The following is a 17037-nucleotide window of genomic DNA, read 5'->3' on the forward strand; positions in this document are numbered from 1 at the left end:
GAGAGGGACAGAATATTAGAAACATCCTACCTCCTTGTGTCTTATCATCTGCAAGTGGCCTGCAGCCTCTGTAATTGGAGACAGCTGAAGTTAATGATTGTGGTGTGATATGGTGTGTGTGTGTGTGTGTGTGTGTGTGTGTGTGTGTGTATATAAGTCAATGCAATAGCTTTTTGTTCTCTCTACCTTCAATTGTCTGACACCATGTCTTTCTCTGGAAAATACCAGCTGGAGTCTCAGGAGAACTTTGAGCCTTTCATGAAGGCCATTGGTAAGAGACCTGTTCTTTTGTCACTTATCAATTTAAATGTGCTGGTCTATGTCAGCTATTCATTAGTTTGTGTTTTTTGTTCAGGTCTTCCTGATGAACTCATCCAGAAAGGCAAAGACGTCAAGAGTGTCTCTGAGATCGAGGAGAATGGCAATGACTTTAAGGTGACGGTCACGACCGGCACCAATGTTCTTGTCAACTCTTTCACCATCGGACAGGAGGCTGAGCTCGAGACCGTCACTGGCGAGAAAGTTAAAGTAAGGCTAAAGGATTTATTCAAATAGATGTATCCTTTTAATTGCCTTTTTTTTCTGACCTGGATAGTTTAATAGTAGTCGAAGTGTGTTGTTTTTTTTCCCTCTAACTTCATTTGCATTAAATCAGTAGAATTTGATAGTTAAAATTTTAATTTGGCCCAATTTAATTACAACAATTATTTCCGGTGTCTCATGCTTCAGTTTGTCTTAACACTATTCTAATGTTGCTTTCTGGGAATGATTAAAGTACATTTTTAATCAGCATTTAACTTCTGCCGCTCTGGACAATGCCACCCTCTGCTGTCAACTGACATTGACGTCAAAGTGCGTTCAGGCTCATATTCGGCTCATGTGATCAAACCAAGAAAACAGGCGAGCAGTGATGTTGGCAATTTGAGCTTGAGGGCGTTTTATCAATTTCAGTCAACAGCAGAGGGTGGTATTGTCAAAAATGGCAGCCTTCCGTGAATAAAAAAAAATTATCATATTCCACAAATTGAATAGTAATCTGACTAGTGCAGACACGGCTTATTGCAAAGCTAATCTTTGTTTGAGCTCCTTTAAGGAAATCTTTACATTGACCAACAATACTCAAAATGGTGATTAGTTTCTTGTGGATTTAATGAGGTGAAAACAAATAATGCTATTTAGTTCTGCAGTAAGTATTTCAGCCCATTGCTAAATATCTTGAGTCACGGAACTTGCCCCCCCCCCCTTTTTTTTTTTCTTTTTTTTTTTTTTTTTTCTTTTCGTTAGCGCACCCAAAAATTCCCCAACCCTGCTTTGGTGTCATGTCATTTTAAAAGTACTGTTCATTGTCTGCCGTAATGTGTTGCATATTTCTTTTTATCAGGCGGTGGTTCAGCGTGAAGGCAACACGCTGAAGGTTTCCCTGAAGGGAATCGAGTCAGTCACACAGCTGGTTGGAGACACAATTGTCAATGTGAGTTTTGTTGCTTTGCAAGTTCACAAAAGGTTGCATATGTCCACATTCTTAACGTGGGTTTGATTTTTGTATTTTTTATTATTTTTTTTTTTTTCAGACGATGACACTCGGTGGCATTGTGTACAAGAGGACAAGCAAACGCATTTAACACTGCGATTGGCATAATAAAAGGATTAAAGGCACATGTCTGCATTTTTTTTGTGTGAAATCTTAAAGATTTAACCCTAAGACCCAAGTTTTTAATATAAGGACTTTCATATCCCCCCCCCCCCCCCCCCAGTGGCTGACCCACACAATTTGTAGCCCTCCTCAAAAAAAAAAAAGTTGAACCCACCTTGCACTTCCTGTATAGTGGCTGCAAGTCAGTGGTACTAAATTTTATGATGTACAACATTAAAAATGGTATCTTAGCAGGCTTGAGTGTTAATTACAATTTTTTTTTATTCCTAAATTTGTATTTAATGTAAGTCATTGTAACGTGACCATGCAAAAAACTGCTCAAATTACGTTGGGAACATTTTGTTTTTTGGGGTGGCGGGGTTCTCTTGTAAAATTGGCATATATATATATATATATATATATATCTTTGCTCCCTCCACGTCTTGGCAGCAAAGCATTCCAATGATTTGTATGGAGTAAGACTTTCCATCTTATGATTGGACTCGGCTATGTGGTAACTTGTCTGTGCCGTGAAAGGAACGTGCAACTCCCTGTACTTCAGTACTATCAATGGCTGCCAAACAAAGTTGGCATGCTGGCGGTTCTCTTCACCTTGCAATCATAGACATACTGTTTTTGTTTCTTGACTATCCTAGTTGTCTTTAGGCAGCTTAGGTAACCAGGGTACATCCTGAACTGGTTGCCAGCCGAACGCAGGCACACATAGCCAAACATTCACACAATCACACTTAGGGACATTTTAGTGTTCACTTTAGTTGCTTGTAATTAAATCTGAAGCATGGAAAGCTAGTGCGTAACACAACTACCTCACAGTGGTGAGGTTCTGCGTTTGAATTTTGGTTCGGGCCCTCTTGCTCACCAGTCACCCAGGTGAAGACAAACACTATAGAAAATCCATTTCTTTGCACATGTGTAATTTCTCTTGGGGCGAAGTCAAAGTGGCATGCGAATCACCTGCTATCATGCTGCGGAATTGTGGAATGTGCGAAGGACACACTTGAATTTGCTATTGAATTTATCAGGGCATTTTTAATGTGAAACATGAGGCAAGCATGTGGAACTGACAGAGGGGAACACGTAATAGTGATGACATTCTGAGATGGTTTCTTCATTTCCTCCTGTGGAAGAGATTCTTTATGCCTTCCTCCATGGATTTGGGTTCGTGCATCATAGTCATGGGTCGGTTCTTCAGCGCTGCCTCTCTCATGCTGTGGTAGACGTACTCATTCTGCTTGAACATCCTCAGCTCCATCTCCGTTTGCACGCGCATTGACTGAAGGTGGGGGGGAGGAGGAAGTAGCGTCAGAGCACTGTTTTGATCAGAATTTTGCTTCTAATGACGTTGAAATTGTCACTGAAGTTCATTAGACTGCTGTAGGCAAAATACAGACTCATTGCTGAATGTAACGTTTTTCCCTGTGTTCAGGTTACACAAACTCAAAGCAAGAGTCAACGGCAACAGCAAAATAAGTTTGACATTGGCAAAGAAAATTAGGCACATTTTTCATGGGTGAAAGCCATGTACTCAGGACAGTTCATCCTACAAATGCATGTTCCATCCAAATTGGGCGCCATTTTTTTTTCCAGAAAAATCGCCTTTTTTCTTACAGTTCATTTATCAATAGAAAACTTTTTTTTTAGCACTATGACTTATTTTTTGGGACATTTTTACTTTATTCGTGTAAAATTCTCTATTCCCTAGGAAACAACTCATAGTTATTAATATTTATGATTATTGTTGTTATTATTTGTCATATTTAAAATGCACATTGAAACTTGTCCCGCATTTCTTCCCCACACGTTAAACAATTTCTAGCTGCAATTTTTTTTGGTCTCATTTCAAACTTCCTTGTAAAATTATGACTAGCCGGTTTTGGGTGTGGGGGATTAAATTAATCTAGTAGAATTCTGACTTGAAATTCAAAAAAGCACCCTTTTAAAATGTAACATTATATTCTGCCTTTTTATTTATTGTCTAGAAATTTGTATTTTTTTCTTGTAAATTACAATTTAATTGTCATAAAATTGAAACTTCAGTAATAATATACCATATAAACTTTTTTTCTCACACCATTACACATTTTTCTTGTAATATTATTACTTTTTTTTCTTAAGAGAAAAAATATTGTAACAGTCTTAGAACATTACAACTCAACTCTAGGCAATACAACATCCTCATAGTAGGAGGTTTCTTTGGATAGTTGAAATAAATCTAATATTACTCCAACCTTGTCTGTTAACCTTGTCAAGGGACACTGATCAAACAAAAGAACATTTCCTTCCGAAAGATTTAATCGTCTGATACTAACAATAATGGAATTACAGCTCAAAAGCGCAAGGTGACCTTAATCCTGAAACTGTTTTCATACCTCTAAGTCTTTGGTGATGGGATGCGTGGGGCCGTGCGTAACCATGAGAATGGCGTAGGCCTTGCAGATCATCCCGTGGCCCACCTCGATCATGCCGGCTTGCCAGTGGGTGACTCCTGCTCGCATGGCCGCCATCCCCAGGGTCGGATTGTTCGGGTGGTACAGCTTCCTGTCCGTCATGCCAACATTGCAGTCATCCACATCATCATGCAAGATTAAAAACTAAGCCACCAGGCAGTGCTATTGGAATTGCAGGGATCCCCAAATAACTAAACTGAACCGTTCCTCTTTTTAGAGTGCATTCATTGGAGGACGCTTTGGACACTTAGAGAGGGTGGAGCTAGACACTGCTGTGCGTTGATTGGTCCATTGGAAATTATTTTGTTATAATGGAACAAATTGAATGGAAAAACAACAACTGACCTTTCCCGAAGCCACACCTGCAAAATGCAGACTGAGCAATCACAATAAGAAACTACAACTTTATTCCAATTAAATTGTATGTTTTTCTCTATAAACATTTCATACAAAAGTTAAAAAAAATAAAATAAAATTTGGAAATATTACGATTTTCTTTAAAAATGATCACTTTATTCTTGTAAAATTTAAAACCAAAAACCTAAGTTTTTCCTTGTGATGTTTTAATTTAATTCATAATTCCTCATTCAAAATATGCTTAGTTTTTCGTGTAGAATTAAAATACTTTGTAAAATTACAATCTTTTCTTATCTATTTTTTATTGATTGTTTTTCTGATAACTTTATTCTTGAAAATAAATATTTTGACTGTATTCTTCTTAAATCAAATTTGAAAAATTGTCATTCCTGTGACAAGCCTAAACGAAAACGAGCAATGTCATTTTAAACTACCCGGCACTGCTTCTTAGTGTCTTGGTGAAGACTCTTTTCTACTTACATGTAGCCATCCACCATTTTGCGGGCGTATTCAGCAGCATCTTCAAAGTACTGCAGGTAGGCCTGCACCTCGCTCATGGTGCTCCAAATCCTCAGCAAGTAGATGTGAGTGTCAGCAAGTATGGGCTCTGTCTTCTCGATGCACTCCTTGCAGATCTTCACCACCTAAGGAAATGCAAAACGCTGGGTGACAAGTGCAGGCACTCGTCTCAAAGAAAGGGAGAAGCCAAGAAGTGCGAGGTCACCTCGTGATAGTCGCCCTTTAATCGGGCCTGGTCCATCTTCTCCAGCATCTGAAAACTGTAATCTGTTGATTCTTTCACTTGCTCCTCTGATGGCTAAAAGAAGGCAGAAAGGAGAAATGGTTGATTACATTTGAATTCAATCGCCACATACCTGGCGCTGCTTTTTCTTTTCTTTTTTTTGGGGTTTAAGTTCTTCATCTGTTTTTTATTTAATATAGAGCAGGGATTTAGATACAAATTTAAATAAGCATGTCTCTTGAAGGGTAGTGGATGCAAAGAGCTGCAGGTAACCTGTGTGGGGATTGGAGGGTGTTTGGCTTGGTTGTTTGGCCCGGCATCTACCAGAGGCCTAGATAAAAAAAAGTTCGATTCTTATCTTTTCTTGCAATGTAATGGGTTTTTTCATAAAAAATTCAGTCTTTTCTTCTGAAAAATACACTTTTTCACATATTAAATGTTTTTAATTTTCTCAAACCACCACTCCAACCTTATCCTTATGATATTAGGTTTTCAAGACAATTCAGAATTAGTTCAATAACACTTGTATTCAGACTGATAACCGTACGAGTATTCACTCTTTTAAATATTCACCGATATCAAGTACAGATACCTCTATTACTTTTGATATATAACATTTAATTTAACACAATGACAAAAACAAGACTTTTCTTTCCGCCGCAGATGATGATTGACCCAAGTGTCAAACTACTGCAGCATAGTGCCAACTACTCCCCAGCAGGACTTACAATTTTTGTATATTTCTATTTGCATTAAGTATCTGTGGCTTGTATTAGCAGCCTCTGTAGGTACCCAATACCTTAAAATAAGGCCGGTATCGACCCGATATTGATACCTGATATGCAATAAGAACGACACTATTCTAGTGGTATTTTCTATACTGTTTTTAGCTGTTTGCATTCACAGATAAAAAGCCTAAGCCAGCTGGAATTAGCCTTGCTTTAAATAGCCTGTGTCTCTTCTCATGTATCCCTTATCAGCGGCGACTATGCTGCCACTAAACATAGTGTGAGTGTTTCCCCCAAGTTTAGCTGTTGGATTTTCAGAGGAGACAAAATGAAAGGCCAACCTTGACGCCATCCTGTTCCCTGCCTCCCATCTTCAGGTCGTCCTTGATGCGCTCCTTGCAGTGGTGGCACGTACAATCGAAGAAGTACTGCGTCTTTAGCAGCCTCTGCCTCTCCTCCGACACGTTGATGAAGTCCACGTAGGAGACGGTCAGCTCCTCGCCCTCTGCGATCTTACCCAAAGAACGCAGCTCGATTCTGAGGAGCGGCGGAGAAACTCTGTTAAATCACCGGTTGGCACACATTTAAGGATTTATTACTGTTTTAAAGGATGATTTGATTATTTGTGTGATGATAAAATCTTGATTCATGCCGTGGATTTTAGTACAATCAAGTGACTTGTGAAGGGAGGAGGGAAAAGGAAATATTAGATTGTGTTCGTGTTATAATTTTGCTCGTCATCATTTTATTCCTAAATACATATAGTTAATATTATTGTAAGTGACTGTAACATTATGCACAGTTTGAACATTGCCACAGCTCTCGATAAACAATTAAACAAACTGTACATAAGTAAAAATATATTGCACCGACACATTAAATACAAATGTTGAAAACGCTTCTTAACAATTAAACAATGTATTTATTAAGTTAAATTCAACTGAACTGCCTTGGCACGGTGGATGACTGGTTAGCACGATGGCCTCACATTGCAGAGCTCATCGTATCAATTCCGGCTCCGGCCTTCCAGTGTGGGGTTTGCCTGTTTTCCCCCGTGCCTGTGTTGGTTTCCTCCGGGTACTTTGGTTTCCTCCCACGTTCCAAAAACTTGCACGGCAGGTTGATTGGAGACTCTAAATTGAGTGTGACTGCGGATGGTCGTTTGTCTACGTGTGCCCTGCGATTGGCTAGCAACCCGTTCAGGGTGTTACCCCGCCTACTGCCCGAAGATAGCTGGGATGGGCCCCTGCGACCCTTGTGAGGAGAAGCGGTACAAATAAAGGACGAATGGACAACTGAACTGTACTCCACGTGTTTTTTTTTCGCATACCACTATTGCAACATATTGTTGCTTTATGCTTTATATGTCCAACACCAGAATTAATTCTACACTAATCTTTTCCATAGCACTCACACTGTGCACACAAAGTGACAAAGCAGCTTTTGTGTGGATGAGATAACAGCTTAGAAGGCAGATTAATGTGAACATAAATACAAGGAAAATATGCTCTACGGAGATGCTATACTTTATATAGGAAGAGGTTAGCATCTTCATACGTGTGTTAGCAGAAAATTGGGAGGTAACTTCAGAGCACAAAGTTTTTCATAGTCTAGACAAAGCACACGCACAAGGCTAAGAGGTAACGCACCTCCGTTGAGAATGATACAAAGTATTCACAGCTGACTGACTGAAAGACAAACAAGGAGCCGTTTTACACACACACACACATACATCCAATAACACGGACACATAACACTGATTCACATTGAAATGCTACACTCCCAGGAGGTGTTAATCAAAGGTCCAAGCCTGATTGACTTACTTGCCGTGGTTGAGGATGACAGTGCAGTTGGGCCAGCAGTCGTGATTGACCAGACACAGATTGGGAAACAGGCCCACCCCCACGGCCTGAAGCCCCCGCTGGTCGCTCACAGTGAAGCCATTACAGTTAATCTGGGAGGTACAACAGAGGGAAATTTCAGTTTAAAGGGGATTTATTTTTTGACAGAAGCATGGCAACCAGTGTGCGCCTACGGCCCCTCTGACAACCGCCAAGATTCGCACCCAGCTGTAAGTGGGTGTCTGACTGCCTATTTCAAAGTATTGATGGGGGAACGGAGCAACACTGTAAAATTTGATAACTATCTAGTGTTCCCATCTTTGACTATGTTTACAGGCAATACCTCTTTAAAACCTGAATATTGGTAGTATTCAGATTTTTCTGACCATGTGAACCCAAATATGATCTTATTTAGCGTTTTAAAACAAAACCTGAATAAGACCACTGGGCTTCCCCTTTTCTAACCCCAATACTGGGTCATGAAAACGTGGTTGGGTTACCTTCAAACGGGACATTGATTTGTGTTTTGTGCATGTTCTTCCGTTGTCCGCAAGGAATCTTGGGATTTGTACCCCATATAAATCTTAGCTTGAATAACATTAATTTCTCTGCTGCATTTTCACATTATTTTCTGTCTCTATGGTGAAAATGACACAATGAGTGTACATATAATACACAAGCAGAGGTAAACCTACATGGCAAATCTCAGAAACGTAGCACAGCGTCACATTTTTGGAGTGTGGAGGAAGAAAGTGACAAACGGAAAAGACATCTATTTGCATCGCAATGTCATTGCGTCGCCGTTTAAATCAGTTTAAACATCGGAGTAACTAATTAATCAGAATACTGTGTTTAGAATAGTGAAGCAAAGAATTTTTGGGTGTTGACTTCCCCCTTAACTGTTAATTTGCATGTTATGGATGAATATTCATTTTCTTTTATTCATTTAATTATTTTTTTACAATTATTATCCCCCCCCCCCAAAAAAAACAGGGATGCACAGTGGACGACTGGGTAGCACGTCGGCCGCACATTACAGAGGCCCAGGTTTAAATTCCGGCTCCAGCCTTCCTGTGAGGAGTTGCAGGAGCATGTTCTCCCCATGCCTGTGTGTTTTTTCTCCAGGAACTCCGGTTTCCTCTCTAACGATCCAAAAATATTCACGGTAGGTTGATTGGACACTAAAATTGTCTCTAGGTACGAGAGTGTGATTAGTTGTCTGTCTTTGTGTGCCATGCATTTTGACAGGCAACCAGTCTAGGGAGTACCCCGCCTACTGCCCGAAGACAGCTGGAATAGGCTCCAACACGTCGCCGACCCTCGTGAGGAGAAGCGGATAAGGTGATGGATGGATGGATAAAAAAAACAGTAAGATACTGTTGTAAATTCACTGTAAACTTTGTCACAGTGTACAAACTACTTTGTGGTATCATTTCTCAGAAGAACTGCTTTACGAAGTGACTTAAAGGGTAATATTGGTTCCACGTGTTGCTATGAAAGTTCTAGTTCAGTAATTATCATAAAGACATTATTGTTATAGTGCTTTTTGTGAGCACTCCATTGCAATTAGCAACCTCTGCTCAGTTATCACTCCACAGGGACAACCAAGATCATGGAATCATTTGCTTTAATTTTGTGAAGAAAACGCTCACCAGGCCAAAGACGTGCGAGATGACGTCGCTGGTGTGCTGTTTGCTGTTCCGAGGCCAGTAGTCCAGAAAGTTATGGACATCCACTTTGAATTCCTTCAACTCGTCCTCTGGTATGTCTTCAATGTGGTCCTCCAGTTGGTCCAGCGTGGTCAGCTGCGTGTCTGACACCACGCCTCCGTCCTTGTCCAAGCGCCACATGATGCGAGCCACCAAGCTGCACCGAGGAGACAACGGCACTTGATTCATTTGAGTGTTGCCTTGCGGGGCAAGAGTGAAGGCTCTCAGTAGAGAACCAATGTGTGCCGGATGGTTTGAACATGAATGTAATTATTTTCTATAGCAGTCGACCTCATCGGGGTCACGGATGAGCCTGAGCCTATCTTAGCTGACTTTTTGGCATCCACTCAGAGGGTACTTGTAGGCAACCATTCACACTCACCTTCACATACTTTAAGTTTAGAAGTGTTCTTAACTCACCGAATGTTCTCATTGGGCGCCTTGCCATAGTTTTTGATAGCAGCACATTCTTGCTTGTGTTCGGCCCAGCCGGCCCGCTGACAGGTGCGGTCGCAGTAGTGAGAGAACTTGCACTGTCCGCATCGCTGGAGTTTGTCTTGTCTGCGGAAACAGCTGTGGCAAATGCGCTCTACAAGACTGCAAAGTATGGACGGTGTTAACGTTATTATTTTTAAGGAAAACTAATCAAATAACTAAGTGTAAAATTGAAAAAAACATTTTCGTTAACAAAATAAATTTTAAAAATGTTTTTAAATGAAACAAAAATTACATTTTAAGTTTATGAAACTAACAATAATTATAGTAAAAATGGCCATCATTTTTGATTTTGTAACTTAATATCACACTAGCGTTGAGGTTTCATTTTAAATGTATATATTTTGGTATTGCTGTACGTCCGTACAAAAGACAAAATGTCAAACAATTATTCGACATGTAAAAAAATCTAAAACTAATAAAAACTAGCGTTTTTTAAAAAAATAAAATAAAAACTAATAAACCTGCTCGAAAAATGTATTGAAATTAACTGAACTAATAAATAAATAAAGAAATAACTATTATAACACCGGTTCAGGTACACACACATAGTGTATTCATTCATCTCCACCAGTATCAAGATTCAATTTGAATATTTATTTTATTTGATATATCCAAGGACACCATATTTGGCTGGACACAAAAAAAATAAAACCCTAACAGACTTCACAGGAAGTAAAAACCTGGCCAATTGCATTTATGTACAGAAGCAAGGAGTCACATTTCCCAAATATGGTGCCAAATTATTATTATATTATTATTTGGTAACCTATGTTGAATTAGAAATCCCCCACCTCACCATAAGGCAGTAGTAACGTTATTTATCACGATGGATCAAAGCAGAAATGAAAATAGTTGAGCAATTAACTAGTTTGGAGACATACACAGGTGGCTATTGGCTAAAATACGGTATTATCTCCACCAAAGTGTGATCTAGAAATCTGTCTATCCGACTCAGAACAAGATTTCTAAAAATCTTTTGTGCTCAGACATGTGTCTTGGGTCAAGAAAACCCAAATTTCATTTTGAAGTGAAGTTGCCGCTGCAGGCTCAGTATATGTCACCATATAGGGGGGATCCATTCCTGCACATTATAATGACATACAGTATAAAAAATAAAATAAAATAAAAACTTGTGGTTATACCATGCAATTGTAAAGTTATTCTACTACACAAATTTAAGGAATAAATGATACTTATGACCCCCCTCCCCTAAAATTCATACCTGTCAAAGACAACAGCTGCCAGGCTGGGTTCAGAAAAGATAACGTCCCCAGCCCAAAATTCCTTGCTAGCCTTCAGACCCCTCCCCTTTCCAGGTGAGTCAAATATTGCCACATTCTCCATAGCTGCGGCACTGCTTCCTGGAATGCTTGAGCACAGACGGTGGAGGAGGAAGAGAGGAGCGTCTCGCTGGTGGTGGCTGACTAAGTGGTCAGTTAGGGGCGGGGCTGCTGCTTAATCACAAACACCAATCCTCTTCTTTCAAAAAGACAACTGCACATTGCATGGCAAAGGTACAAAAATAGCCAGCAACTTGTTCAGCTGGACCATCAACTAACAGAAGTGGGTTGGAGGGCTTCTGTCTAACAAATTGGACAACTCTGTCCAAATCATTTCTCAAAATATCTTTCAATCGGAACAGAATTACTCTGTATAGCATTCCTTTTTTTATTCGTTTTGCGTTTTTTGGTGGATGTAAGTATGGGTGAACTTAACAGGCAGGAAGACCCCCATGGCTCCCATGAGTTGGTAGGTGCCATGTTACACTGTGTTATTTTTGTCCCTCACTTGTGTCTGTCTGTCAGGAATCTGAGGTGATGTTGGACAGCTGCGAGATTGACACACACATCCTATAGACAGGCCACCAAAAAAGTCTGCCTCCACTGTTAGCGCTTTCTATCATGCACGTGCACACACACGCGCACACACACAGGCCAAGTAGTAACTATAGTTGAGGGATCCTGTGACAACCAATAAACAACCCCCAGTCTGATGAGAAATGTTGTTAGCAAATTAGCACCAAAAAAGTCCATAATTCCATTTTTTGTTTACATTCTTTAATGTACATTTTACGTACATTTGGTTGCTAAGTGTATACGGTATGTAGCAGGAATGAAGGATACTAGTATAATATGGCCATCGAAAAGCTGAATTAAATACTGTATACATAATTGCTTATGAAAAGTTGGGGATATCCTGGTGAAATTTCAGGATGAACTATAGTGTTTAAATGTGAACTTAACTTGACCCTTTCTAAACACTTTAATGCAAGCCTAATTGTCCGCTGAATGAGTTCTTTCGGCTCACAGCTTGGTATTTGAGCTATGGAAACAGTTTAATTTGTAAATAAATCTGATTTCATTTTTTTCCCTCTAATTTAAGTTGAACGTGTGTAAGTGTTTTCTTTAAATATATGGAACTGCTTTGCATGGGGCAGCTCGGTAGCCGACTGGTTAACATGTCTGCCTCACAGTGCAGAGGTGCAGGGTTCGATTCTGGCTCCGGCCTTCCTGTGTGGAGTTTGCATGCTCTCCCCGTGCCAGTGTGGGTTTCCTCCGGGTAATACACTATCAGTGTAGTGGTACACTTGCCTGACTTTACTCTGTGATGGTGTCTGTGTGTGCCCTGTGACTGGCTGACTACCAGTTCAGGGTCTATGCTGCCTTTCGTCCGAAGTCAGATGGAATAGGCTACAGCATCTACCGATGACCCCGTACAGCAGGGGTCTTCAATCCTGTTCCTCGAGGGCCGGTGCTCTGCCCGTTTTCCATCTTTCTCTGCTGCAACACACCTGAATGATCGTCATCTAACTTTTGTAGACCTTGCTGATTATCTGATCATTTGAATCAGCTGTGTTGCAGCTGGGAGAATTGGAAAACCTGCAGGATACCGGCCCTCGAGGAACAGGATTGAGGACCCCTGCCGTACAGGATCAATGGTGTTGATGATGATGATGATGACACACACAAAGTACACGATTCCAGTTTTATGATGTGCACGTTTATTCTCTGAATAGTCATGCTAATTGAAGAGGTATGTCATAAAGAAACTGTGACAAGAGTAGCGAAGAACGAGCGCAGAAAAAAATGATGCCTCCTTGCCTACTCTTACCCAATCGTAACATGCATGCTGTTGAGATCACAACTCAAAGAAGTCAAGGTGCGAGCCTGTGGCAAAGTCATTATCTAAAAGAAGCCTCAATAGCTTGGTTGCAGATTCACGGCAAGGGTGTAAATGATACTGGATGCCGGTCAACCTCCGAATATTCTCCTGCATCTCTGTGTCCATTGGCCCTGGAAGATGACAATGAAATATCACATCATTCATTTAGATAGTTTAGATAAATTAGGAATAGGTGAGCATTTGTAACATTGAAAAAAAAAGAGAAAAAAACTGACGTGATGTTTTTTAGCACATTTAAACTTATCAAAACACATTTTTAAACATGTTGGAGACAATTGATAAATAAAGAGCAAGCAGGCATAACATTTATTAATTTAATAATTAATAATTAATTTAATAACATTAATATAATCATTATGTCTGTGTATGTGTGTATGCCATTACGAGGTGGGGCCTGGCAGGCTGACGTGATGTCAGCGAGACTGTGTGTGAGTGTCTGGGATGAGCAGAGGCAGACAGCAGCTTATTTTTTTTATGTTTTATGTTGTCACATTATTCAATAAACAACTGAAAGTCGCATTAGTGAGGGTGGCTCTCCTTTCCCAAATGCAAAGGCATTACAGTGAGTAACTATACTGGAAATCAATTGCTTAAAAACCACAATATACCAGGGGCGAAAATGGAGAAGCACAAAATAAAGAAGGAACACTGCATTCATTCATTCGAAATTTAAGTGCGCACATACCCGGTGAGTAGCTGAGCACTTTGACATTGGGATTCTCGGCTGCTAGCACCCTAAACATCATCTCCCTGGCCGCTTTGGCGGTGCAGTAGAGGACCCAGGAGGGCAGCGCCTGCACTGCAAATGTTGACGAGCAGTTGACTACGCTCCATCGCAGTCCAGCTCTCGGCGGAAAGGCCTGCAACACTCCTGCGGTCAGCGCCAGCACGGAGCTAACGTTGAGGGCCAGGTAGGAATTGACCAGGTCGAGCTCGGTGAAGTTCTCGAACGGGGAGATGTCGCCCAATGAGGCTGGAGGGGAGAAGAAACATGCTCATTTTGAAATATAAATATATTAGGTTTGTTTTTTTATGTTCGTGGATCAATATAATCCGTGCTCAAGTTCTTTCATATTTTTTTTTAAATCACATAAGGCAATGCAGTTTTTAAATAAAAAAGTAGCACTGTTTGTATTTACAACCATGAAAATATGAGTATTTCACATATAAGTCGCAGCCAGAACAAGACTAAAAACTACTTATCCCCACATGCCATCAGGCATAATGAACAATTTACATCACAATCAGCCAAGCACACTTTGAAATTGAAACTTTTGACGGCCTGCAAACTGAATTACTTGAATAGTCAAATGCAAATAAACTGTTCATTTTACTTTTTTAATTGACATTATTTTTAAATGGTTCTTATGTACATTGCCTACAAATGGCAACAATTTTCACGATCATCAAGTGCTCCTTTTTTCTTAGCTTTTTATATTATATTATTTATATATTTTACATTTGCTGTATATGTGGAAGGAGACTGACAAAGTAAGAATGTCATTGCTTGTAAAAAAAAAAATAGGCAATTTTGCATTAAAATTGTGTCAATGCCTAGTTGTCGCCCCCCCCCCCCCCCAAAAAAAAACAAATAAAGAAAGAAAGAAAAAAATATGTAATTCATTCAGGGATTTCTTTCAACATAACCTCAATCAACATTTAATTTGGGAATGTTGCTCTCTATAAAGTTTAACATTTACTTTGGAATTCAGTGCTTTCAAAATTTCACATGACTCCCACACATGATTTCCACTTTTTTTTTTTGCATAAAATTACTTTAAAATATCATATAAATTCAAAATGGCATTATTATTACTAGTCAATGCCCTCTGGAACAAATATGCTAACTCCATGCAGTCATTGTCTGCTTGGTAAATTGTCTAATCTACGATATTTTGTTGGATTCCCATATTTACATGGTAAATAATATGGCAGTACTTTCTTTCATTTACACAAATTCCTGACACTTTATGATTGAAGCAACTTTTCACTTAGTGGCTCAAGTATGCATGGAAAAGGAAGTTGTATAAAAAAAATTGCAATTGGTACAACGTGCTCATATACAGCCACATACTGTAAGTTAGCCTCACCAGCATTATTGATGAGAAGCACGTGGTCTATTTCTTTGAGGCTCTGCTGTCTTGCCATGTCCACAGTGTCCGCCACACCCTCTTTGGTACTCAAATCTGCTGTCAAACAGTAAATGGTCATGTCCTGGATGTCCTTGAGGTTTTGCAGCAGTTCCTCCTTGAGCTGCTGCAGCAAAGGCCTTGAGCGAGCCACCAGCAGCAGCACGGAGCCCGGCTTGAGAGAGTGCAGCACCTGGAAAAACACATGTCATTGACTCCTCTCTTATATTTACTTCCCAACCAATATGCTGACTACTTACAAGGTGTGCTAGTGCCCGTCCAAATCCCTTGGAGGCTCCTGTGATGATGCACATGCACCGTCCTAAACTGCTTCCACTTGCATGAAGAACTCCAGACATTTCTTCGAACTGCTACCTTGTTGAATGATGTTCAAGCGAAAATGAAAGGGAGGCTGCAGGACAGGAAAACTCTTACTCGTGAGTTGAATGTGAGCGCTGCTGTACTTTTATAGGCCTCAGGAACAGGCAGCACGAAGGGATTTCGTGCTCTATATTTGACGCTGAAAAGACCTCAAGTCTTGGCTATAGTTTTTATATTGGGAACTAATGTATTATTTTACCCTCCGGGTACTCCGGTTTCCTCCCACATTCCAAAAACATGCATGGCAGGCCGATTGAACACTCTAAATTGCCCCTAGGTATGAGTGTGAGCGCGGATGGTTGTTTGTCTCTGTGTGCCCTGCAATTGGCTGGCAACCAGTTCAGGGTGTCCCCCGCCTACTGCCCGAAGATAGCTGGGATAGGCTCCAGCACCCTCCCGCGACCCTAGTGAGGAGAAGCGGTACAGATGATGGATGGATGGATGTATTATTTCACGTTAAATACAATTCAAGGGGACAACATTTGCAGGGTTATGAGTTGAACTACTGTCAAATTAAACAAAACTAATGACTAACCCAGCACGTTCCACTATTTTAGAAATATTAACTCTGCTAACTTTGATTGAGAGAGGAATAAATGTTCAGAAAAAAATCTTGAGAAACATTCAAATGCATTGGCAGGCTGTCAAGTTCATGCAAACATAACCGGTGTGGTGATGCCATATTTTCATAATGTAGAGCCGCTTTATCCAGGTAGAGATGGAAATGATAGCAAGTTGACAAAATGGGGAAATTAAGGGTGAAGCGAAGATAAATCTGCACATCATAGTTAAATATAATTACCAGAATCTTTTTTTTAAAGAGTGAAAGGAGACAAGCCAATAAAAGTTGATTTTCCTGCCTCCATATGAACGCTAGAAATGAGCAAAAACAGAAAAATATAGTTTCTTTAAATGTATGTTTTGCATGAATAACTTCATCAGATCAGATCTCTTTCCAGTATGAGCCCCACTTTTGATATTTAAAGAGTTGCTTGTGTCTCCAGTTTGTGAGTGATTTTTTTGTACTTTAAATCTGTGATCACGTGGCCGCAGTAGCTATTTTTACAATGCTTCACTATCAGATGGTAATAATTTTCTGAAATGAACCTTGGTAAATCCAAAAAGTGAGGGAAATTACAAAGTCACACTCATTTCATTTAAAAAAAAAAAGAGAAATGTTTTCTTGGAACTGAGCACGAACACACGTAAAGCAGTCAGGGACCAAGAAGAGCTGGATTTTAAAGATCATGGCGTCCTCTTGTGGCTTACTGACAAAAAGCAACAGTGTGGAAAGTAGGCAGCATTTTTCTATGCAAATTTACTATGACGTCATTCGGATCGTGTTTCAGCTCGAGTACAGATGTAAAT

The 17037-nt window shown here is 40.0% G+C and overlaps 3 protein-coding genes across 4 annotated transcripts; 1 reads left to right on the forward strand and 2 right to left on the reverse strand.

Annotated features, from left to right (window-relative positions):
* Positions 1-128: 128 nt before the first annotated feature.
* On the forward strand, positions 129-1656 carry LOC148344199 (fatty acid-binding protein, liver-type-like). Its single transcript, XM_088305405.1, has 4 exons — positions 129-271; positions 356-528; positions 1382-1471; positions 1572-1656. Exons 1-4 carry the CDS (start codon positions 205-207, stop codon positions 1620-1622), a joined length of 381 nt encoding a protein of 126 aa, XP_088161531.1. The 5' UTR covers positions 129-204; the 3' UTR covers positions 1623-1656.
* Positions 1657-2707: 1051 nt separating this feature from the next.
* On the reverse strand, positions 2708-11416 carry smyd1b (SET and MYND domain containing 1b). Of its 2 annotated transcripts, XM_088305417.1 has the most exons (10): positions 11199-11416; positions 9899-10075; positions 9422-9635; positions 7752-7882; positions 7578-7616; positions 6270-6465; positions 5183-5275; positions 4939-5102; positions 4024-4192; positions 2708-2927 (listed from the first exon to the last, which is right to left on the reverse strand). In XM_088305417.1, the coding sequence occupies exons 1-10, from the start codon at positions 11318-11320 to the stop codon at positions 2763-2765; spliced, it is 1470 nt and encodes a 489-aa protein (XP_088161543.1). In that variant the 5' UTR covers positions 11321-11416; the 3' UTR covers positions 2708-2762. The 2 variants fall into 2 exon arrangements, with proteins under 2 accessions (XP_088161543.1, XP_088161551.1); XM_088305425.1 differs by lacking the exon at positions 7578-7616.
* A 1698-nt stretch (positions 11417-13114) lies between these two features.
* sprb (sepiapterin reductase b) lies at positions 13115-15647 on the reverse strand. The gene is made up of 4 exons (XM_088294691.1): positions 15549-15647; positions 15250-15481; positions 13845-14132; positions 13115-13269 (listed from the first exon to the last, which is right to left on the reverse strand). Exons 1-4 carry the CDS (start codon positions 15645-15647, stop codon positions 13115-13117), a joined length of 774 nt encoding a protein of 257 aa, XP_088150817.1.
* Between the last annotated feature and the right edge of the window lie 1390 nt (positions 15648-17037).

Source organism: Idiotropiscis lumnitzeri, chromosome 1, assembly GCF_059441095.1.
Source record: "Idiotropiscis lumnitzeri isolate Australia: NSW breed Sydney's pygmy pipehorse chromosome 1, RoL_Ilum_1.0, whole genome shotgun sequence".
Taxonomy (NCBI): Eukaryota; Metazoa; Chordata; class Actinopteri; order Syngnathiformes; family Syngnathidae; genus Idiotropiscis; species Idiotropiscis lumnitzeri.

Excerpts from the sequence above, each read along its gene's own strand:
- smyd1b (XM_088305417.1), bottom strand. The coding sequence starts at position 11,320 with ATGGAGAATGTGGCAATATTTGACTCACCTGGAAAGGGGAGGGGTCTG. Across the intron at positions 7,883-9,421 it reads TCTCGCACGTCTTTGGCCTG|ATTAACTGTAATGGCTTCAC; the intron begins GTGAGCGTTTTC and ends TGTACCTCCCAG. Across the intron at positions 2,928-4,023 it reads CCATCACCAAAGACTTAGAG|TCAATGCGCGTGCAAACGGA; the intron begins GTATGAAAACAG and ends CCCCACCTTCAG.
- sprb (XM_088294691.1), bottom strand. The coding sequence starts at position 15,647 with ATGTCTGGAGTTCTTCATGCAAGTGGAAGCAGTTTAGGACGGTGCATG. Across the intron at positions 14,133-15,249 it reads GCTTCTCATCAATAATGCTG|CCTCATTGGGCGACATCTCC; the intron begins GTGAGGCTAACT and ends TCTCCCCTCCAG. Across the intron at positions 13,270-13,844 it reads AGTGCTCAGCTACTCACCGG|GGCCAATGGACACAGAGATG; the intron begins GTATGTGCGCAC and ends GTCATCTTCCAG.
- LOC148344199 (XM_088305405.1), top strand. The coding sequence starts at position 205 with ATGTCTTTCTCTGGAAAATACCAGCTGGAGTCTCAGGAGAACTTTGAG. Across the intron at positions 272-355 it reads GCCTTTCATGAAGGCCATTG|GTCTTCCTGATGAACTCATC; the intron begins GTAAGAGACCTG and ends TTTTTTGTTCAG. Across the intron at positions 1,472-1,571 it reads TTGGAGACACAATTGTCAAT|ACGATGACACTCGGTGGCAT; the intron begins GTGAGTTTTGTT and ends TTTTTTTTTCAG.